This window comes from Cyanistes caeruleus, chromosome 5 (assembly GCF_971803275.1).
Source record: "Cyanistes caeruleus chromosome 5, bCyaCae1.hap1.1, whole genome shotgun sequence".
Classification (NCBI taxonomy): Eukaryota; Metazoa; Chordata; class Aves; order Passeriformes; family Paridae; genus Cyanistes; species Cyanistes caeruleus.
This window is the reverse complement of record NC_141705.1, coordinates 56,724,834-56,748,693: the sequence shown is the minus strand read 5'-3', so window position 1 is coordinate 56,748,693 and position 23,860 is coordinate 56,724,834. Positions and strand designations below refer to the sequence as shown.

At 40.4% G+C, this 23,860-nt stretch overlaps 1 protein-coding gene across 30 annotated transcripts in view; it reads right to left on the bottom strand.

Annotated features, from left to right (window-relative positions):
• Positions 1-23,860, bottom strand: part of PTPN13 (protein tyrosine phosphatase non-receptor type 13) — a 111,590-nt gene that overhangs the window by 13,008 nt on the left and 74,722 nt on the right. For 18 of the 30 annotated variants that reach the window (XM_086889261.1, XM_086889262.1, XM_086889277.1 and 15 more), the window contains 21 exons: positions 23,565-23,717; positions 22,034-22,216; positions 20,893-21,055; positions 17,270-17,693; positions 17,005-17,102; positions 15,113-15,169; positions 13,712-13,804; positions 12,296-12,403; positions 11,420-11,551; positions 10,712-11,178; positions 9,573-9,716; positions 7,754-7,847; positions 6,901-6,986; positions 6,213-6,375; positions 5,091-5,305; positions 4,911-5,009; positions 2,901-3,262; positions 2,534-2,708; positions 1,062-1,220; positions 659-830; positions 347-557 (listed from right to left, as the gene is read on the bottom strand). In XM_086889261.1, the coding sequence (XP_086745387.1) occupies positions 347-557; positions 659-830; positions 1,062-1,220; positions 2,534-2,708; positions 2,901-3,262; positions 4,911-5,009; positions 5,091-5,305; positions 6,213-6,375; positions 6,901-6,986; positions 7,754-7,847; positions 9,573-9,716; positions 10,712-11,178; positions 11,420-11,551; positions 12,296-12,403; positions 13,712-13,804; positions 15,113-15,169; positions 17,005-17,102; positions 17,270-17,693; positions 20,893-21,055; positions 22,034-22,216; positions 23,565-23,717 (3,758 nt within the window). The remainder of the gene's footprint in view (positions 1-346; positions 558-658; positions 831-1,061; positions 1,221-2,533; positions 2,709-2,900; positions 3,263-4,910; positions 5,010-5,090; positions 5,306-6,212; positions 6,376-6,900; positions 6,987-7,753; positions 7,848-9,572; positions 9,717-10,711; positions 11,179-11,419; positions 11,552-12,295; positions 12,404-13,711; positions 13,805-15,112; positions 15,170-17,004; positions 17,103-17,269; positions 17,694-20,892; positions 21,056-22,033; positions 22,217-23,564; positions 23,718-23,860) is intronic. The other 12 variants (XM_086889275.1, XM_086889257.1, XM_086889256.1 and 9 more) reach the window with 1 other exon arrangement.

Genomic DNA, 23,860 nt, shown 5'->3' with positions numbered 1-23,860 from the left:
ATCCATCCTCACAGACCTGTGAGTGTCCAAATGCCACAGCAGGTCTCTTACTAATTCCTCCTGGATTGCATGGGGTCTCTTTGAACACTTGTAGCTCACAGCTGGACACAGCCTTGTGTTCCCAAGAAGCACAAAGCACAGCAAGTACCACATACCCTTGTGCTCCACTGCAGCACCAAAAAAGCTGTGAATTTACAGACCCTTTCTGTGGAGTCAGTCCTCAGTAATGTGTGGTGAATTTCCTGTCATACCAGGAACAGGTTTTACTCATATACTCATACATACACTCATACAATCATGCAAGGAAACCAAAAAGCACCGGGAAGCATTTGCTTCCAGAACACACCTGGTTGCTTTGAGCACCACTGTTGGAAGGTAAGTTTCCAGCATTCTTTTGGCTTCTTTCAGAGTCATTCCTTGTGTGCTTACTCCATTAATGTAATGGATAATATCTAGTACACGCAGACTCTCCTCTCTGGCAGCAACTGATTTGGGGAGAATGTCACTAATATACACAACTTGATAAAGGCTGTCCTGGCCTCCTGATAATGACAAACCTTCATAGGGAAAGAAGGGGAAAACAATAAAAATCAATTTTTTTTTGTAGCTGAGAGGGGAGATTTTCTTTAGAGCAAAAAGCAGATTAATTCCATGTTACCTAGCTCCTCCTTATGGCACATTAATGTAATGTCAGGCAGCAAATGAGGCAACACTGGCATCTTTGGTAACTCCAGAACACGTCCTAGCACTAATCTGACAGTCCTTGGGGCAGCTCGGAGAAAGTTGACTGCATCAGTATGGCTCATGTTAGTGACATCGATGTCATTAACCTGCAACAACGAAAGCAACACAGGTGTCCTTGTTATGTCCCAAGTAAGATAGCATCACTGAAGACACATTTATTGCTGTTCCCAAGTGCTACTGAACCATGCTTCTCAGAAGGTGTGTGCCTTTGTCCTTTAACCACATTTGACCTGCCCTACAACACAGTTCACTTTTATTTTTGGACTCAGTTGTCCTTTTCACGCAACCCCTGTATATGAAAACATTAATTCTCTCACTTTTATGAGTCGGTCTCCAGGCCGTAGTCTCCCATCGCTTTTGGCAGGATCCTGGACAATGTCATGAATGTAGCAGCCAACACTATCATTACCCTTGGTCACTGTAAAACCCAGACTGCCCTTTTCTGACTTTGTCAGAGTCACTCGGAGCTCCACTTCCTAGGGGGACAAAACAGCAAACTTTACAAACAGGCAATCAGAAGAAATACCAACATTTTACTGAATTTAAGACAGCTGGAAGCAGACAACTGATTCACCTCCTGATTTAAGTGGGACTCAAGCCTGGAACAAAGACATATTTCTTATCAGGCTTAGCTTAGCTGCTTCAAATAAGCATTTCTAATGAGTTCAGACAGAGCCAAATAATGCTTTGCATGGAAATAACACAGGGCCAAAGGTCTATGAATTAAACAAAATTTTGACGGCACATATCAAAACTCACACCTTATTTGACACCCTTATCTAGCTGCCAGAAAGGCTCTGTATTTTTAAATATCTCAACACATCCATAATTATTCAGAACAAAATAAGTGAATGTATTTTCCTACAGTGAGGCACAACACCATAGAGCTTATCTTGAAACTGAACACATGCATGTGTTTTGCCCATTTAAATTTGCATTAATTTTGATTTGAAAGATATAGATCTGCCTCATTTGCACTAAAAAAAAAAAAATCATGGAGTACCAAGAAAGATGGAGAAAAGCTTCCAAAGAAGGGATAAGAAAAATGCAGTTTCTTGTCAAAAAGGACTATTGGCTAGAAGAGCTTTATAACCTGGAAGACCCTCACAACTGGGACGTATCAAGATTTAATTTCAATTTTTTTCAATGTTTGAACAGATTATGTGAGGATATGGAAATCCCTTCTGATATGTAAGATATTTCTGTGGTGTCAAGAAGCTTTCTCAGAAAAGCCTCAAAAATAGGCTCCATCTTGCAGCAGGAGCAGGAAGTCTTTGGGATTCACAGTTATAAATGCAGTAAAGAACAAGGTCTCCTCATGCCCTTAATACCTCAATTTATTCTCTGACCTCTGAACAACCACCTGAAACTAAAAGAGCAGAAACAAGATTTCTGCCATTTAAGCTTCCTCTGAGTACATGGTTGAGAGACAGGCAAATATTTAATGCCAAGGTTTCCAGGATGAAATAGCCCATGAAATGGACATATACACATCTACCTATGTAGAGATGGATGTCTCCATGTACTCAGAGGGAAATGCATCTGCTCATCAAGAGCCCACACAGAAACAAAATGGTTGCAGACATTGGTATGAGCAGCTGCCATTAACTGATTACAAATGGCAATGCATTTGCCCTTTATAAGGCTCACACCCAGATTAGTGAAAGTATAAATTACAGCTATGCCATTTGTTAATTAATGTGCCTAATTTCTACCCGCTCTCAAAATTATGGCTAAAACAACCACAGCAGGACATTTATGCTCCTGAAAGACAGAAATAGTGTATTACTGGCTCATATTCTTCAGCATTTTTTTCCAGCTGGGTGAGTAATGAATCTATTTCTCCCAGGTGTGAAGTCAGCTCAGAGACAGGAGTAGCATAACAGTCATTTATTAACATGGATGTGGTAACATCAGGCACAGTTCTACAGGTTGGGATCACTGGCAAATCCAAAGGCAGATCACTACAGATAAAGCAGAAAAAAAACCAGGAATAAGTACAATATAGCTGTCATTCATAAATTAATATATGAACCAAGGTTGACTTTATGCAGCTCTAAAAAGCAAACAAAAAGAAGTATTTCTATGAATAGGTCCAATAACATACTCTTATAAACATTTCTGCAGGGTGATGAGGATCATTATCAGCAGCATACCTGTCCTCAAGCTCTGCCTTGCCAGGAGCCTCTTGATCAGGATACAGGATGGTGCGAACAGTGTCCTTCTGAGGAGGGTGTGCCTCATACTGACTCTGTGCCCGTGCCTCGGCTTCACCTGAGCTGTGGTACAGCGCCGAGCTCCAGCCAAGGCCCACCCGTGCTGCTGACTCCATCACCTCCTCATCACCACTCCTGCTGCTGTCGCTGTAGCTGTCTCTTCTGGAGGGGGATTTTAGCCGTTTCTTGCTCAGATCAGTAGTTTCATTTTCATCTGAGCTGTCACCTCGTTCTCCATTTGATGGACCTGAAATTTCCCTGCTCACCTCTGGAAAAACTTGTTGGGGCGAATGGATGGGGGTCTACAAGAGAAAAAGCATTTAATTCATCATAATCCAGTTCTGATGACAAAAGAAAGTTTCAAAGACTGCACAAAATTACCAAAAATAAGGAGTCAGTGGCTACTGACTGAACTGTGGAAACATATCGCAGCAGTTTCAAAAAGTTCCATGCAACGTGGCCAAGACAAAGTGTACAAAACTTTGAAACTTATGCTGCTAAAAACCTTTAAATTCATCTGAGGAAAACAAAAATACTTTTGCTTCAGAAAGCCTACTGATAGATGCTTTTAATCTATACCTGGCAGTCTTCTATGCAACTACCATGAAACACCTTCCAACCAGAACCTGAGGCTCACAGAGATACTGGAGTAAAACCAGTCTCACAGAGGAGGGAAACAGAGAAGCTGTCAACCAAAAAGCAACAAAACAAACTACAAAAACTAGGATAATTTATCCCAAATGGTGACTGTTAACCAAGTTATTAACTCCCATGAGAATGAATAACAATTTTGCCAATTGTCATACAATCTCAAGAATTATGTCAGCCAGCAGACAGAAAAGTTTTAAAAGCTTCACTTATGCTTTCATGGCCACGTTCTTGAGTACATGAACACATCAATCTGTGATAATGTAAAGAGAAACTTCGATTTTTCTCTACTTTTAAGATATGCATTGTTTTATTAAAATTCCTGTTAAAGTTCTATTAAAGCTCCCGTTATTCCACATCACAAACAAATCTGTTACAGGAGTAGTTATTTGAGTTATTAGTTTGCTCAGTTGCTTATCTCTCATTCTAATCCTAATTTCACTTAACTTCTAGTTTATGCATTTAAACTTATCTCATCAGACTTGAATGATTTTATTGTTTGAAAATAATGTTTAAGTAATGCAGAATCAGAGTATCCTGAGATGGAAGAGATTCACAAGGATCATCCAAGTCCAGTTCCTGGCCCTGGAACAGAACTGGGCAGCCTCAGAAATCACACCTTGTGCCTGAGAGCCTTGTCCAAATGCTTGTTGAACTCCGGCAGGCTTAGTGCTGTCATGAATTCCTTGACAAACTTAAATTGAAGACCTGTCTCCATTAGTTTTATACTTTCCTGCATTATGGAAAGCCTAATTTTCAGGCAATTTGTCCTCTACACTCTCTTTTGCTAAAACACATTTCATTTCCACTTCTTCAAGTATCCTAAAATGGCCTTCTGTTCTTTCAATTTATTTACTGGAGCATTTTGAAAATATTCTTTGGGACACCTCTAACTTCCAGGAGGTAAATATGACAACCTTTTCCCTGTTTTTACATACATCAACACCAAGCTGGTGTTTTGTAGAATATCCTTCACAGAAATAATCCAATTTCTATCTGATACCAACTTCAAAACATTGGCCTGCAAAGAAATCTCTGCCCCAGAAACACTGTATTCAATCTGTTTCTCATGTCTTAGGTCACAAAATGGAGGGGAAAAGCTTTTAAAGACATACATTCCTTTAACATTCACACAAAACTGCAGTCCTAAGGGATTCATTCCAAGAACCACACTTCTGTGAGCACTCTCCCCCCACCCATTATTCCATCTTCATCTTGCATTTAACTAACCCACCCACCAGATTGAATAAATGAACCTTAAATAGCAAATAATGTTAAAAAATCACATGCTGGACACCTTACCAGCAGTGAAGGATCGATGTCTGGCAGTATTCCAGGTGGTGGCCGGCAAAGGAGAAGAGAGACCTCTGGAGACGTTCCCCTCAGAGCAGAGATGACTTCCTAGGGCCACAGAGGAATTCACTGTCAGATGCAGACTTGCAGGACTACCACAGTATGAGTTTCACTACTATAGGTACAAACCTGCTGGGACAAACCCTTCAGCGATGCCCCGTTCACTTTCAGGATGACGTCCCCAATCTCGATTTGCCCGCTCTCTGCAGCTGGCTGCCCAGGGAAGAGCTTCTTCACCCTCACAATAGTTGATCCCAGCTGCTCTGGGGTCACGTTATCTTCACGGCAGAAACTGAACCCAAGGCCTGAGCTGTTCTTCAAGAGTTTTACCTCGAATGTGTTCTCTGTAAAAGAAATATTAACTTATTATTTCCTAGCACATGGCCATGGAAAGAGTGTCTGGTGCTCTTATTCCAGACACAACATTGTGCAATCTCTCCCTCACACGGTTCTTTCACTGAGTTGAACAGAAGTGTTACCCAAAAGATCCCTCCAGGTTAAAGAGGACAAAAAGCTGATCACAACTTCTCAGTCTGCTTGCTTGGTCTGACAACATGAATATGCAGAAAGGCAGAGTGTCTCCAAAGGACTATTCCCTAGGAAGTCTGTTAAGGAACCTTTTAAAGCACAGAGTGACACAACCTTTCCAGCCACTGATCAGGCATTAGTGGCAGCAGCAACTGGAGTTCCTGGCAGAGAGGATGGGTCCCATGTAGGAACACCCAAGGTATTTGCAGGGGTTCTGCCATCTGGGTAGGTTTCCCTTCACTTGCACAAGTCACCAGCAAGAGAGGCTGAATTATGTCAACCTCTAGTCAGGTGCACAAATCCTTCTCTCTTCATCTAGCTCTTATGTCTTCTCTCTTCTAAGGCAGGAACTTCAGAACCCACAGAAGCACTCATTTATATATACATATCTAAATTCCCATGGCACCCCTTAGCAGCACCAGATAGAGCAGCACCCCCTTCACTCCAACCTTGCTACAACCTTGACATCTAAGGCTGCTGAAACTGGGAAACAACATGAAACAGTGAGAGAGCAAACAGTTAATGATAATTGAACAAAGTAACCAAGATGTGAACGGAAGCCTTAAAAAAAAGCACACCAGCACGAAAAGAAAGAGACTGCATTATGTGCAAGGGCTTGGTATCGATTCTTACCCGCTCCATTCCCATCCTAAGAAGTGAAGGAAATATTATGAAACTACAGGATGCTTTGACAGTTAAGACAATTGCTCTGTGTGACCTGACCTGCAGTGACAAAGCTGTAATCTTTGGCATTTGAAGATTCTGTTGATGGCTTCTCCTGTGGCTCACACTGCCCCACCTGACTGGGGAGCGTGCACTGTGGTGTCACTGGAGCATGAGCCTTGGCCCCTGACAGCTGACCTTTTTCCAACAGCAGGTGCACCACCTAAAGAGATGAAACTCCAGTTAACTGGCAACAGTCACAGAGATAGCAGATTCTAGAGTATGTGTTTCCTTCTAACTTCTCAGGGTCCAGACTTTCACATCAGCAAGTGTTATAGATACTTCCCATATATAACCTCCAATTACTCCTTATTTTTTAAGGGTTGTTAAATGATGACCTCCAAAATACACTAATGGACTTGCAAGATAGAGTAAGAAAGGGTTTTCTTCCTATGAAATTGTGAGGGTGTTAAGAGGTGTCAAAGATAGTGTCACTTGCATATTTGTACAGGGAATTAAATTAAAAACATTTTATAAAGTGAGCACAAATAGTAGTCCTCAGTAGCTCTGAATGTGTACACTCACTGGCTATTTTCAGGTGTGCAAGGAAACCAAGGAGTCTAAGAAAGCAAACCTAAAGTAACCATGACAACACTGGGGAGAATTCCAGTCTCGGGGTTCCTTTACCTCTTTTCACTCATAGAGAACTGGTTTACCACAAACAGGAGTAGAACCAGCAGCCACTCACCTGGCCTGTGTTTCTCAGTGTTTCAACAGCTTGCTTATGGGTAGCTCCTTCCAAACTAATCCCATTGACAGAGAGCACACGGTCACCTACGTTAATAATTTAAGAAAAAGTAGGCAGAGCATCACCTATAAAACATCTACAATGCACAGAAACCTTCAAGTCTGAACTAACAAGAACAGTTATTTAAGGAAATTCTCCCTCCCTTCTGAGTCAAGCAGAACTTTGCAAATAAACTGTATGCTTCAAAAGTCTTTTCCAATCTAATGATTCTGTGGGATAATCTCATGTCAAAACTAGGGTTAACCATCAGAGACACAGCCTGCCAGAAAGCTCGGACTCTTTATTTAAAACAGATCTTAGTCCACACTAGGAATGCTCACTTTAGTGAAGAATGTGGCCTGGCTTACAAACAAGAAGAGCCATAACAATTACAGCATTTTCTGTACTGAGTTGCCAGGCGTGCCAAGCAAGAAGGCCACAAGTAACACAAAGCCCTCTCTCTCTGTGCCTGGAACAGAGAAGCATTCTCCATCAACATAGGCTGCTTTAGAGAACAAAAATCCCACAGACTATCTCTTATTTTTCCTGTCCACAGCCTCAGCATTGCTGGTTCTGCGGCTGTTCTGCATTAGTTTTTTAATCCTCACCAGCAGAATTAGCTATCAAGGCAATATTTAAAATGACAACCACAACAGCTTGGAAAAACAGCTCTTCTTCCCAGTGAAAAAAGTACAAGGACAGGAGGCAAAGAGAGTGCTAGTGCCCAGGTCAGAGGATATTGTCAGGTCCCCCAGAGATATCCTCTGCCCTTTTTTCACATTTAGAGTCCCCACTGAAAGAATGGAAATCCTACCTTTTTCTATTCTGCCATCTGCTTCAGCTGCTCCCTTGGGAATAATTGCTTTCACATAAATACCACCATGCCTTATGCTAGTATTTACACCACCCTAAACAGAAAACAAAAATAGGATTTTTAGTCTTTTTGCAGTTAGAATACTTAGTAATTAAATACAGTGTCACACAAGGAAAACTGTTCTTAGGAAGCATTTGGGCTACTGACATGTAGAAAAACCAGAGAAACTATCAAAACCAAACTGTTACATCAAGCATGTTCTGTGCAGTCATGCAACTTGCTACAAATGAAGTTGGGGTGGGAAGATTGTACAAACACAGTGCATCACTATGCAAATGCACAAAACACAAATTAATGTCCTTCAGCAGAAACATGCCTGCATTTTGTTGGACTTTACATGCTTGCATGCACACCAAAGCTCAGAGATGTGCAAGATCACAGCATGCCAAAGCAGGAGATGCACAACCATGCAGTGTCCTACTCCAACACAACTTCTCTGATGTAACAGGAAATTAATGAGTGCTGCTTTCTCTTGGCTCAGACAAGTTTGAAGGTCTAAGCTGCTCAAGCTGAATTGACATTGTTTTTGGAGGGCCTAGTGGGGGTAGGACTAGATGATCTTTAAATGTCCCTTCTATCCTAAACCACTGTGTGATTCTGGCTCAGTTTGCTCCACAGACTTGGAGAGAAGAGGGAGACCAACAGCATGTTAATGTCCACTCCCAAAGCACCCGGTATTACAAGTGAGAACTTAACCCACAGGTAACTGCACACCACTCCTGATCACCACTGCACAACAAAACAGTGCAGACGCAGAATGGAGGCTGGAAAAGCAAAGGGCAGTGAAGACACCACCTGGTCACCCCTTAAGGGAAATCTCTGCATTGGCTGGCATCTTCTAACATCTCTACAAAGCCAGTGCATGCATACAGCAGGTCTGGTGCTGCTCAGTTACCAACTCCTGCTCAGCCTTTGTTCCTCCAGCTGTCTCAAGCACTGGAACATGACTTTGAATAGACCGGGATGCCAAATTAACAGAATTTCCTTCTGCTCCTCTTACAGTCCTAGCCATATATATGGAAACAGTGCTAGCCTTGCAGATTGTTCCTCCACTGAAAATAGGTGAATACTAAAATCCATTAAGATCTACTTTTTATTACACAAACAAATGCAGTGGAAAAAATGTTCATCTCAGTTGTAAATCATTCTCCTCTTCCCTAAAGTGCCACTTTGCAGTATGACAGGCCCTAAACATAAATCTACCTTCAAAATCCTATAGCCTGAAGAGAAATCTGTCTTAAAAAATATATTTTTGCCTCATATTGCAAAAAAGCAGTGTCAGCCAGGTCTCATTTGGGTTTAAGTAGTTTTTTGCTTTCTGCCTTTTCTCCAGCAGAGGGAGAACACTGAACATGGTGAACGTGATTGAGCGTGCACAGATACTCTCAAATAGCACTACCGCTTCCACTGCCTGCTGTGCCAGTCTGGGAGGGTCTCCCTTCCTTGCAAATTTGCCACAAGATTAGGTAGCAAGGGACAAAGACCATCTTGCCTTTTGTACTCACAAAGCAGCATCTGTGATAAGAGTCTATTAGGACTTTGGGGCTCCACCATAAAACAAAAAACAAGAATTACTTAAAGGGCAGATGACAACAAAATTAATATAAATTAATAGTATTACTTTTCAGCTTTGGTAAGACTAGTAACACATCAATAAATCCATATAATTAAAGTGATTCCAGAAAATGTTTTGCTTCCTTGTAATTTAGTAATTTAATGGGTTGCTGGGAGTAGAGAAAAAGAGAAAACATCTAAAAACCTTGTCAAACAGTACCGTGACACTTATTCCCAAGCCGTTATCTTTTTTTGCTAGTTCAACCTCAAAGATATCTCCAGGTTTAAGAAGTGTTGCAGAAGCCTTTTTAGAATTCACTTTGTTTGCTGTATTCGATGAGGAAGAATCCTTTATTTACAAAAAAAAAAAAAAAAAAAAAAAAAAAAAAGAAGAGAAAGAAAAAGAAACAAACAAAACAAACAAAAAGAGACAATGATTTGCCTTTAGAACAGATGTTTACAGCTAAGACCCTAAAGGGTGGGGTTTTGAGTCAGACACAGCCAGAAGGAGTCCATCTGGCAAGGTACCAATTAGTAAGACTCAAGGCTCACTGCTTAATTCCTCCATTCCTGCCATTGAACAGGTTTAGCACAGAAACATGCTTGGCCTTTAGCAGCCAAGTCTTTACTGTCCAAGTGAGCTGGTTACAGAACACAAACTGCAGTTCTTCAGCATTACAGCAGCCTACAGCCCGTTGGATTAATTAGCAGGAGCTGCCACAATTTAATTGAATAACCTCCATCAGCTGAACAGAGGAATCACTGAAAGCTGGAAATAAATTTGTAGTACCTGTGATTGTGCACTTTTGGAAAGGTGAAGCAGCAAGCTGTGTCTGCTCAAGAGCATGACTCACTGGTGAATTTTAATGCACAAAAGCAGTTTTTCAAGGATTAGATCAATCCCAGAAGACAATGAGTTCTGCTGCTACCCACTCCAGCTGTATCATTCCTACTCTCCTCTAGGAAAAACTTCATTTATCTGCCAAGTGAACAAACTTACCTCTAGGGGTGGTGACTAGATTATGAATATACTGAACAAACACACAGAATTGAAAGCAGGTTTCCTACAGCCTCAGCAAGTGCACTATAGGTTTATCCCAAAGCACAATCTGCCTCTAAAAAGACCCATCCTGTGACACTGGAAAGCTGGAAAGTTGTTTCAAGTTACAGAAGTGATTTTCTCCATTTATTTTGAACAAAATCACCATGCTATTAGAAATCAGCTTCTAGCATTAGCTGCAGGCTAGGCCAGGCTGCTCTCCCCTCACATCCTGACACCCAGAGACAGCTATTTCAATACCACTATCACAATGATGGGAAATATTCATATGAAATCCACTGTGCCTTTTTAGATGGCTGCTGCTCCTGACTGCCAGAGTAAGTGGCCTCATCCATGTCAGAATCCCCTCGGTCGGAATATTCCACAGGCTCCACTACCCCGGGCCTTTTATTTTTCGCTCGTGTACTGTCCGATGAGGATCTTCTCTTCTCGATGGCCTTGGAGGCCCCAGCCTGGGGCTCGCTGTAATGCTGAGCATCCTGCGGGGCTCTCCCACTCGTACGTTTGCCACAGAAGCCGGCTGGCTGGCTCTGGGACAGGCTTGCGCTCTCGGTCCTGGAATCCTGGGAGCTCATGCTTCCATCCCGCTTGCTTCCCGACAATCCAGAGAGGCTCCCTGAAACAGGCCTCTGGTGACCGCGGCACCGGTTGTGCTCTTCTGAAGAGGACTCTGCCTCGTTGTCCTGCACTGAAGAGGGCCTCCTCAAGTAACCCCTGGCTCCATTGCTGATATGAGCAGTGTTAGATGATGCTGAAAACCAGGAGACAAGACAGCCATCAGCAGCTGGCAACACCTTATCTGCAGCACAACGCCCTTTTCTCAGCTTACACCCCAGTGAGGTTTCACCCGCCTGGATATTCCGCAGAAACCTCTCCGTTCACACTGTACCCTCACCAAAGGTTACCCTACAACACCTCTTCATTCTGTCTCTGAACACAATTCCAAGCCCAAGATAGCAGGATTGCCTACAGGAGAGACTGCAGATCCCTACCTTTGGACAGCTTGTCCTTGGGCTGGGAGATGACAAGTGTCACATCCTCAGGAGCATTCTCCAGGATTTCCAACGCTGCGTGGTGGCTGACGCCTTCCAAACTCGTGCTGTTTATGGATATGAGGCGGTGTCCTGCACAAAAGGGCTTGTTCAGATACTGCCTAACACCTACATTTTTACCCATCAGTGACAACGTGGAGTACAGGTCTGACAACCTGTACACAATGAGTGGATTAGAAATTACTAAACTTAAAGTGATGCCGCAATAGGGAACTCTAAACATTAAAAAAAAAGTGCCAAACCCCAAACCAGACCACAAAAACTGGTTATATCTCCTCTCTGCCACATCTTTACATATTATGATTTCTTCCTTCTCTTTTGCTGAAAAAAAACCCCAAAAAAACCAAAAACCAAACAGGAAAAAAAGCAAAATCAGAAGTCAGATGAGCAATATGCAGCTCAGTTTGTGATACAGACTAAAATGAGAAGGAAGAAAAAAAATAAATAAAAAAAAAATACATTTTTCTCCTCCTCTCCCACTATAGTTAAGGTTATAGTACATGGCTCCATTTCACTTTTTTCAAAAATCAAAGTATGGATACATAGTTTTAAAAAATTTAAATTAAATGCATTTAAATTTAAATGTATCTCTAAGGCAGACAATGGAAAATAAAGCCCTGATCTTAATATGCAATTTCAATTTTTCTGCTACTTCAAGCATTATCATTTTTACATTGATTTGTATGAGTGTTGTTTTTGTATAGTTTAACAGAGAAGTATCACTAGTTTTCAGAAATTATCTGGAAGGTAACTGAAGGTCACCATTGTAAGGAACTGTGATACCCAGAGACATAGAAGTAATTTTACACTATTCACCTGGTTTGAGAGTTCCTTCCAAATCAGCTGGCCCTCCAGGAATAACTGAATGAATAAAAATTCCCAGATCAAGTTTTCCTGTCTTCTCTCCGCCGACTATTTGAAAGCCTGTGGAAAAAAGGCCCAAAGCAGGCAAAAATGTCAGTGATCACTGTGTAACTTAACACAAGTCCATATTTTAGAACGAACAAAAGCTTAGTCATTCTAATAAATGTAAAGTAAAAAAACCCAGACACCTCAAATTTAAATCTACGTGGAAATAAACAGCAAAGCCTTTTGATTAAGCTTTACTGTATATGCTTGTTTTAAGCAATTGATTTTGACTTGGTCTGTCTGTTCAGGACACTCCAGCAAAGGCTACAGAAGACAACTCTAGCAAGAGAAACACACGAAAAGGTGACATGAAATGTATATTTGCTGAGCAGATAAAATTTGTTTTCTATCACATAAAAATTTCTGGTTTTCTCCATTGTTCGATGTTTCACATAGAAGTTTGACCCAGGTCTTAAGATCTGAGTTTTCGATCTCCCTGTTTTATTTTGAGGCTTCATAACTGATTCTGCTCATTCTATCATGTAAATCTGGGATGAATGTTCCAGAGGAAAAAAAAAAAAATAAAGTAGATCATCTCAGGTCTTCTCTATTCTAGTTAAAACAGCAAAGTACCATAATTTCATCAGGAAAAAAGAGGAGAAATAATGCATTTCTTTGAATTTGTTTTTCCTTTTGCTCAATTTGTACATTACTGTGCTGTGTAAACACTAAGTATTATTCTTTTGTAGGCTTTTTTTCCCCTCCCAAATTTACACTATGGTCTGATTTTGAATGACAGAACAATGTCCTTAAGGACACTTTATGGGGTCTTCCTAAAGCATAACACTGACACCAAATTTTTCGTTACTCATACAGGAAAAAATGATGCAGATTTATGAAAAAAACTCAATGGTAGAGGAAGGAATGTAATGCAAATATCTCATCTCCCAGTCTCCTTAAACATAAAATCAGTGCTCCATCTGATAGTACAGGAGTAAGGAAAATACTCCACAATTAGCACATAATGCTTTTATTGTGTCTTTTTTATAAAGGCATTCACTTAAAGCATTTGTCACAGCTCAAAGCTGTGAAGTTCCACAGAGATAAAATTCTATACTGAGCACAGACGTAAACTTTAAAAGGCCAACTTCTAGGATAACCAGTTCATAATATAAATACTATCCTACATTTACAATATAGAAAAAGTGAAAAACAGAGCTGTTTAACATCATAGAGAGTGCATTTTAAATGTCTTCAAAATACAGCTACCACCTGCACTGCTTTACTCAGCTCTACAATGAATGCTTAAGTACAGACCAGAAAGTTTTGTTTTGTTTATGAGTTCTAGAAATACATGTCAACAGCCATTTTAAAGCCACTTACCTAAGCCAAACTTTTCATCCTTTTTCAAGTTCACCAAAGTGATCTCTCTCTCTGGTGTGGCAACTCTGTTCTGTGTTGTTTGAAGAGAGTCAACTGTAAAGCCAACATTTCATCATCAGACACTATCTCATCACTTCCCTTCAGGTTTACTTTGAAGTTCTTTTCCATTAAAAAATATTACTTCTCTGATAACTTGAAAAGCCATTTTGATCTAGTGGGTCCAATTTTCATCTTCTAAGCCATGGCCAAAGACAGCAAAACAACTCCTCAACTCTTCTAACTCACTTCCATCTTCAGCAGTTTAAAATCTTTTACTCCTCCTAAGAAAAGCAGCTAGCACAATCTTGTGGAGGGACAACATAAATGAGCCCTAGAATCTTCAGCTTCACTAGTCTCAGTTCAGGAAAATATTTAGATCTGTGTTTATGTGCTCTGCTCATAGGTAGGGAGGATGGAAACACATTGGTAAAACAGAAACAGAGGGTCATTATATGAAATTACTGAAAGTTACTCAATGAGTTCTCTTAATGATGTCTCTTCATTAAAAACCAACCAAAATTAGAAACATCTACTAAAACTTCTCTTGCTTAAATTTACTTCCTCATTTTGCAACTCCACAGGCTGCTGATTCCACCTCTTCTAAAATTTTAGCATCCTCAAAGTAGAACTCTGACTCCTGAGGCTTCCCATCAGGCTGCAGTAGACCCAGGCATTTAAGAGACCCAAGGAGAATATTTTGGTGAAGAAAAAAAAACCCACACACAAACAACAACCAAAAAAACCTGCCTATAAGCAAACAAAACACAAACAAATAAACAAGCCCAATCTCCTGAAACTTCAGGAAACACCAACATGCTGAAAGTCTGAACTCATGGACTTGCTTCCTAGAGAAGACATTCATTTGGTCCAGGAGTGCCTGGGGTACTTTTGCCCTAAGGGGAAGGGACAATCCACAGCTGCAGGAACCTAATGAGCTCCACACACTGGCACAAGGAGAGAACAAGTGGTGCAGGAGAGTGCAGCAGACTGCACATCACCCAGAAAAGGAATTTTTTCTCCCACAAAACTACATCAAGCCTAAAGAGTGCGAGAACTAAAAGGAAAACACAGAACCAGTATTTCCTAAGTGAAGGAAATGAGCTTTCAAGAGCATGATCTGGTAGGTAAGAGTACCCTTCAAGTCCCAAACTAAACAGACACTACTCATAGTTGAAAAATACTACACAAAGATGTCTAAACCTCCCCCAAGAAGCAATCCAAAGTAAATACTAGGAGTTGCATTTAAGAAAGGCATCTAGCTAACTGGCAGAGGCACTTAAGAATACCAAAGACACAGGACAGGTGGAACAGTGAAGCATTTGCCAGTGACAAACTGGCTGAATTAATTACTTTTCAACTTACCACTCTCTTTTAATGCTGCTGATGACAGAAGATTTTCTGAAGTATTCATGCTAACACCTGTGATACGCATGGAAGTATCAGACATTATTATAGATTTTTTTTTAAAAATACAAAAGCTACCAAGAATTATTTCACAGTTCACATGAGCTCATTCACAATATAAAACTACTTCTTTTAAAAATGAATAAACATAAAACTAGGTTTGTATTAGCAAATCCAAATTACTCATGTACTTTAGTTCTAGTTTAAGGTTCAGATAGATGGTAGCTCATGCAAAGGCAATGAATTAAAGGGAGGACAGAGGTTTGGCCCTTATGGTTATGGTTAACTTCATTTAAAAGTAATGGATCTTAGGCAATTAAGTCAAAGACCGAATTTTCTAACAATATTGGATATTGAACACGTTGAACCTAATAAACCAACACAACAGGACTCTTTTAAGGTTTTGTAAAGGAACAAATAAGCTGCTGTAGTAACAAGCAATTTGAACCACTTCTGTTTAAAATCGTTTGCGTATAGAATCATATTTTCTTTGAAATGATCACAGCCAATCAAATATGGCCCTACTTTAAAGAGGATAAAATAATAAATGTACCAATATATTGAAGTAAAGGGGGGAAGATAATTCAAGCTTCTTAGGAAAGCAGCCCTGGCCTTCTCCAAACATATGAACCCCAGTGTTTCATCTGATATGTTTCACCATGCAAAGAACCTATATCCCTCAGTGCAGGCAGTGTGACTCAGCAGGACTTTCTGACATGTAGCTAAAATCCTCACCAGAACTGCTGCCCAGAAGATTAGCGGTAAGCACATGACCATATTAATCATAAAACTAAAGGCACAGGGTGTAAATGGGTGCAACCAGTCACTACAGAACCTGCATGCCTCATCTCACTCTTTAGCATTTATGCTCTCACTACTGAAAATGCATCATTCCCAAGTCAGTCCTGGTTTCAAGTGTACTGGGGGGCAGACATGGGATGTCACACTCTGCTTTGTTTGCTTTTTTCTAGTTTGTTTATAATAACTCCCCATCCCCAGAAACTAAACCATCTTCCACTTTTTCTGATGTCCTGTAACTACAGCAAAGCCAACCAGCAGCTAAGGCTGCAAGTATTTCAGTCACTGTAGTTTCCATTGTTATAACAGGGAATCTTCTAGAACCAGAAACTGGTAACACACAGATATTAAAAATTAATGCTTAATAATCTAGTGTTAGTTTAAGTCTATTTAGCTGCTCTGAATGTTTTTTGGTTTTGTATTTTTAATGTCAACTCTCTCCTTCAGTTAATAGTGAGGCTACTTGCATGCACTCCAATCCTTGCCAAGAAAATGGAGTAAATGCATCTGGCTTACCTCACTACAAAAGTGTTTTTGTGAAACACTCAGTGTACTGCAAAAAAATTTAACTAATTTAATATATCTGAACAAAAAAAAACCCAAACCTCAAAATAAAAGAAAAAAACCCCGAAGTGTGGAGTTACTATTTAGAGGTACTGGCCAGCTGATGCCGAACAGTCACCCAAAAAAACATTTCCCACATGCTTTCCACAGAAAACACTAAAAAAGTTCAGCCTTCACAAACAGAGTGTGAGGACTGGCAAATTGTTAAAAGATCCATACAATCAAATGACACCCCTGAAGTGACAACCTGGAAGCTGTTCTGCTACAGCTTGTACTTTACACCCCTGTGCACAGACAGGTGCTGGCTAAAGGACGATTTTTCTGGTTTCACTGCAGTAATGGCCAGGATTGCTTTAACATGTGATACTCTGCCCCCACTTTCAAATCAGAATATTACCATCACTTAATAAATATATCAAAGCATTATACCCAAAGCAATTTTAGAGGTTAGTTAGTAAATACAGTAATATTATTTTTTGCATGCTGACCTACAACATAGGCTTGACCGGTATCTTCAATGGATGATGAGTCTGATTCATTTTTCTTTCTTTCAGGGCTTCTACTTAAACCTGCATGAGATTTTGAACTTAAAGGGGAGAAGGAGAGAAGGGGAACCAGACAGAGGGAAGAGGAAGTTGGGAGAGGGAAGGATCAATGTAATAAAATAATGGCATGAATAATAAATCAAAACTGATACAAAATGTACATTGACTGTACACAAAGATACTGCAGGGTGGTCAGAGAGACTCTTACTTGCTTGGCTTTAATGCTCCTGTTGCTGATCCAGTATCAAATTTTGGCATTTGCTGAAAAACCCTTCCCATTATATCTTCTATTTTTTTGGGGGAAGAGTCCAAAGCAGTAATAACATTTTTCTTCGAGGGGTAAACAGAGATGTGACTCTGACTCAGATCGTGAAAAGACTTGCTCATAACTCTGGGTCTTTCCTCCCACAGACTCTTCTCGTTCTTGTCCCTTGCAGAGCCAGGAAGTGGCTGGAAGAGCGAGAGCTCAGAGCAGGACAGTCTCTTAAGGATCTCTGCTTGGACAGACAGGGGTCGAACAGCGAGTCTGTTCAGAGTGCTGCTGGCCAGGCTGCCAGTGCTGATGGCTCGGCCCATGTTGAAGCCTTTGACGGAGTCTGCGTGAAGGTTCAGGCTCCTAAATGAAGCCCTTTCTGTGGAAATTAAAAAAAAACCCAAATCAACAAACCACAAATAATTGAAGTTATTCAGTAGAGCTAGTGTGACCACCTTGTGTAAAGAATGCTTTTTAAACAACAAACTAACACAAAATGTATTTTCTTGAGATGCTTAGCAGTATATACTATCGTCAGACATATATAAACACCCACCATGGAGTTTCCTCAGGAAGCAAAGTTTGGAGTTCATGACACTACACTAACCCAAAGTCCAAAAACACAGAATATCTATCCTCTTATTAGCATGAAGACTCATATTCTCTGTCAGGTTTCTGTGCCTTATACACAGGCACATCATCTCCTTCTGCAAAACAAATAATATCCTCAAGCCTAGTGACCTGGAAGACTACACTTCCTTTAATCTGCTTATAAAAGCCTTTTCCAGGATTTGAACAGATAGGGCTCCTCCATCACCACACTATCACATGCTACCAAACCTCCATCCATCATTGCTTTGTTTTCTCTGCACAAGCCCCTCCACATTTACAGTACAGCTGCAAGGCCATGAGGGCTTGGAACCATCTTTGCCCAGTTACAGAGCACCAGTCCACTCAGGTGCACTTAAGGACTTCCCCTGCCACAAACCTCCTAGCACGGAACAGAAGGTGTTGACTGGGGTTTGCCAGACTTTTTGACTCATTAGCAAGGATCCCCTTAAGCAGCAGTGAGAAACAGGTCTTGGACTGTAATTAAATTAATGTCAGCTGAGTCGTGGGAACTGTCTGGGAGGATGTTCTTAGCTGAAAGCAAATTCATGATAATACATCTTAGCCTAAACCCTTCTTATTTCAGAACAAAGCTGAGCAAGGCTCCTTTCTATTACCCTAACTGCCTCCTTAGGCTAGCAGCTAAGTTCTTGTGGCTTGGAGCTCACACAGGAACTTGATAAGCTGTGGCAACTTGTTGGCTGGTTAGAGACTTTAAAGGAAATCAGGCCACCTGAACCCTTCATAAACTTCACTGATGTCTTAGAGTCAGGTCACAGGGAAGTCTCAGGAAAAGCAACCCTCAACTGCATATATATTTCTGATTTAGGGTTAAGCAGTGGATTTTTTCAACCCTACATACATGTAGGAAACAAGATGCTTTAGGAAGCTGCACTGGAAAAATTCTACTCTTTGGTACACATCACCCACTAAGTTTAATGGTAAATACTGTGGCATTTAGAAAAGAGTGTATTTGACAAATGCAGCCTCAGTCCTGCCATTCCAAAAGACTTTACTGCCTCCAATACCTCAGGCAGGAATTAAGTGACACAGTAACTCCAGCTTCCTCAGTCATAGAGATGGTGAAGGTGTTTTTCTGTCCTTTCATCACGTGAATTAGTGTACAACTACCACCTCCTTATCCACACCAAGCACCTCTTCTAGCCACAGCCACCAGACATAAGCTAGAGAAGAATGGTTTTGCCCAATCAAACCAGAAATCCACAAATCCCAATTTCCTGACTCTGACAGAAGGCATCCATGACACCTGCACTTGCTGTGTTCCCATCATGAGGAAGAGTACCCTAATAAAATATGCTGAGATCTTTCTCTTGACACTGTATTTACCCTCTGAGAACCTCAAACAGAATTTCTATGGATTTCAGATGAATATGTTCACATCATTAACTATATTGTATAGGATTTGGGCTTTTCAAACCTTCTTCCAATCCCACAACTGAAAATTCTCATGTGCTCTAAACTCATCATCTGTAAGGTTGACTTAGCCCTCATTTCATTTTTTTTTTCTTGTTTTTCCATATGTCCTTTCTGGAATGCCCTTTTCTTTACTGTTATGTATGCATTTTCTTTACTATTTTGCTGAGTGCCTCCAACTACCAGCTTTTACCAACATATTAAGGGTTTGATTTAGATTTAGTAAAGTTACGACAACAGCAAAATTTTTGTTTTATTTGTTTTTACTTTTAATAGTCAGTGTGCTGGAGTTAACCATAATGCTGATTTGTTTGCATCTGATTACAAGTGATTGGTGGAATCTGGGACCTCTGATTTCCAAGTGATCTGCACTGCATAGAAGCAAACTATTGTTTTCCAGATTCCCACAGCACAACAGATACTCCATCTGTTAAGAGCAACCAAGTTTGCCTAGCCAAGAAAGCCTTCCCTGCATTGCTTTTCTCTGCAATTCAGGATAAGCTAACTCTAAATCAGAGAATGGTACAAAGGCTTTAAGTCACTTGCTCTTATTTCTTTGCCTGAAGTTGGCTGAGCCCAACAGAACAGGAAAAAAACAGGTGGATAGTTGCCACATGCCTTTTCCCACTCCCACCCTTCCTCTTTTCCTTTTTTTTTTTTAATAAGAGATGACAATATCCACAGTAATGGGGTCAAACTTCATCCCAGCTACACTAGTGGAAGTCTGGATTAACAGCAACTGGAATGCAGACAGGTTACAGGAACAAAGAAAGCATGAGGAGGCAGACTGACCAAAACAGCACCTCCAGACCATGCTGAAGGCCAACCAGCCAAGTGAGCTCTGCTCCAAACAGCGAAGAAATTTGTACAGAGGGTTTTTTTCAATGATTACATTATCCAATTAATATTTTCTATCTAAAAAGAATGCCTTTACATTTTCTATTATGCACACAAATTATGGAAGAAATGGGAATTATGAAGGAAATGGGAATTATGAAGGAAACAGATTAGTATGTTGTTCCTTACCAGGTCCACCAAACATTAAGTGGAATAAAGACAACTGTACCCACAACTTAAGAGATGGAGCATCATGGAATGCTCCCTATTTTACTCACACTCCCATGATCACACCATTAATTCCACATTATCAAACCAACACCTTTCACATTAAGCAAAAGGTAAAAGTCCTGTTATTGAAATACCTTCAAGATACTTCTGAAAGAAAAGGCAAAAGTCTTTTTAATTAAAGAGGGAAGTACTATTAGTGACCTGGCTTTACATTCCTTTTAGTTTAGAAGAGCTGCTGTGTGCCAGCTTTTCTGTGTTCTCCCACTTCCTTTCCCACCAAGAACGAAACCTAAACAAAATCTAAACAAACTTAGCTAGCAGAGTCTTTTCGTAGTATAAACCCTCCAAATGTAGCTCTACACATATGCAGCACTCAGCAGAATTACTGAAACTCCAGTTCAGCTTTTCTTCTTAGAAAAATACATATAGATTGCTAATAAAGACTAACACAGCATCACAGTCCTTACCAATGTCCTGAGTGTCTTGGTTGCTCTGCCTGGTTCTCATCTGTAACTGGAACTTATGCTGGGAAGAGCAGAGATGCAAAAGGTACTGGCAAGTCTTGCTATTGTCAGTCTGAAAGGCATGCTTGATGCCATCCGATGTGTTCTGCAAAGTTATTTTCTTCTTCTACACAATGGAGAAAGAAAAAAAGTCGAAGACAAAATATTTCTTTTAGCCTACAAAGAATTCTGTATTTGCTTGTGCACAGTTACAGCATTCAAACTTGCCTGAAGCAAAATGCACTGATAGGAGAGATTTCTATTAAAATAGGAGTCAAAGGTAATGTGAGATTTATAAAGTAGCTCTTTAAAGCTACTGGGCTAGATGAGAAGGTGCTTTATTATTATTTAATCTGTCTCTGTTACTGTTAGTGCTGAGTAATGACAACCAGAACTATTACATTTTGTAGGATGGGGCTTTCAAAGGCCTCTGAGGAAGTCACAAGGGATGCTGCCATTTAAAATAAAAATAACTAAATGCTGATCTAATTACAAAATCTCTCAGTTAATGTTCCAGGTCTTGAACTTATCTTTTTAGAAACTTTTTAACTTGAATTTATTCATTCTAGTTAAAACCATCTCTCAGATGAAATAGGCTGTAGCTTTTCAATGAAGTATCAGACAGAGGTGCTGTTTCCAAAACCTATATAAAGGAAAGCTCAATTGAAGCTCAATGCCTCATTAAAAACTGACACATGATCACCATCTTATGGTGTATCCACTCAAGTTGGCTGGTGTTGTCCAGATCAAGTGTCAGCCTGTTATCTTTTATCATTTAACTTAACTACTCTTGGAAATATAACTTGGAAAGCAACATAGGTGCATCTCCTAATTATACTGAGTACTGGCATTTGCCTCTACCCAGTCCTCTAACACAGGATTCTCAGTCTGGTGCTCCTTCACTATGCTTGCCCATGCAAGCTGAGGAAAAAAAATAAAACCTTTGAAACACAAAAACTCATATTTCAATCCCATAATATGACTGCCACACAACACAATCAGACTATGCTGTAAAATTGTAAATTGCAGCTTAATTTGCAAAAATAACTAACAAAAGACTTAGAGTAACTGGAGACAACACAGAGAGGAAAAGAGACCAACTTACACTAAAGGATATTTTCTTTGTCTCTCTCCATGGGAAGCGCAGTACAGGTGTGCGGGCACCATTGTGAACTTCAAAAATGACAACTCCTTTGCAGCACACCCCCAGAAGGATTCCTGTTTGGGATCTCTTCTCAGGCAGCACGTGATGAAGGTGAACCCCATATTCTGTGAGCCTCTGACACAACTGTACAGATCAATGCAATGAAACTTCTATGAGTATGAATTTAGGGCCATTACACGTTTTCATACCACTATATTAATGCTATATAGCGCTCTGTAAATGTTTTCACGTGCATATATAATTGTATGGATTTTACCAAAAATAATCCTCTCTGCCTGGCGATTCCACTTACTTATAGTTTATAGCTATTGTGAGAGATACACATCAGCTGAGGGTTTTAAGACTTGGTAGTACCTCTTGACTTGCCAGGCTGCAGCAAATGAACCCAATGTTTATTAAAATCAAACAGGGAAAACAAACAGAGAACACATCTGAGTAAATCAAACTTGCACAGAGCAGTTGTTAGCCAGGAATTGTAACTAGACAGATGCATTTGTTGTTCACACATTTTCTAAAAGCAGAATTAAATTAACACTGCAGTTCTGTGATCATATGAAGGTATCACATGCAGTTTCATTCGCTTTGCACTCCCAGTTATTCACCTCTGTTGTCTCTTCAGTACTGGTGTAAGGGACTGATGGAATGAATCAAACAAGGGAATCTAACTGCTTCCCCACCACACCCCCAGCCATTCTAGGTTTTAATTAGGATCATGTCCCCTACTTTGTTCTATGTGGCTAAGTTACAAGAACACTTCCATAAAACAAGCAACAGATTTGGAATGGACAACGTCAACTGAGTGCCTCTTCCATCACATACTCAGAGATGGTGGAACTGTAGTGTGGCTGTGGAATTACAGTGTAATGGTTATTTGGTGTTTCAACAGCAATCCTTCACTCCCTGAACTGATTTTGATCAAGGGAGAACCTGATTATTATCCCACGAGCAAACACCGTAATTAGATTTCTCAATGGGTCCTCCAAATCTATCTGTGGATAATGGCTTTCCTATCATCTTACATAGATCCTGCACAAAAAATTCTCCTTGGTAATGCTTCTGGCTTGCTTCATACCAAGCATCTTCATACCATGCAGTATTAGCTGTAATGATTTTTTTTTGTAATTTATGGACTTTTGCTCTCTATAGAAAGCACAAAAGACATGGGGAATGCAGGGTGTGCTGCCTCATAAACACAGCTTCCTTTAGAGAAAACACAGGATCAGTAGATGCTTTTAGCTGGCTTGAGCTAAGACTACTGATTGGAAAAAATGAGAGAACTTCCCATCTGTTACGATTTCTTTTAGCTTGTTATGATGTGTCTTTTGGACAAAATCTTTCCAGCTTTCTTCCTTTCAGTATTACTCAGAGCCTGAGTTGTTTTACGGTGCTTTCACCTGAAGTCCATGCCCCCATATTCCAACAAGGGAATTCTTAAGCCACAGATGAAGGAAGCCAACTGCTGCCCACTGACCTTCAGAAATTCTAACTCTGTCTCTTTTTCAGAAGCACCCACGTAAGTGCTGTGCAGTTTTGGCAGCTCTTCCTTGACGTAGGACAGATCCAGTTTCTCCATCACTCTTGCTGGGACATAATGTTCTAGTCTGAAGTAGGACAAGCCGTGCACCTGCAACACAAAACATTTTTGTGATGGCACCTCCATACACTGCCCTATGAGCCCAACTGAAGCACAAATACTCATTTTTACAAACAACTGTACATTACAATTCAGAGGATCATAAGATTCTGAGTAAGGGGAGGGAATCACAA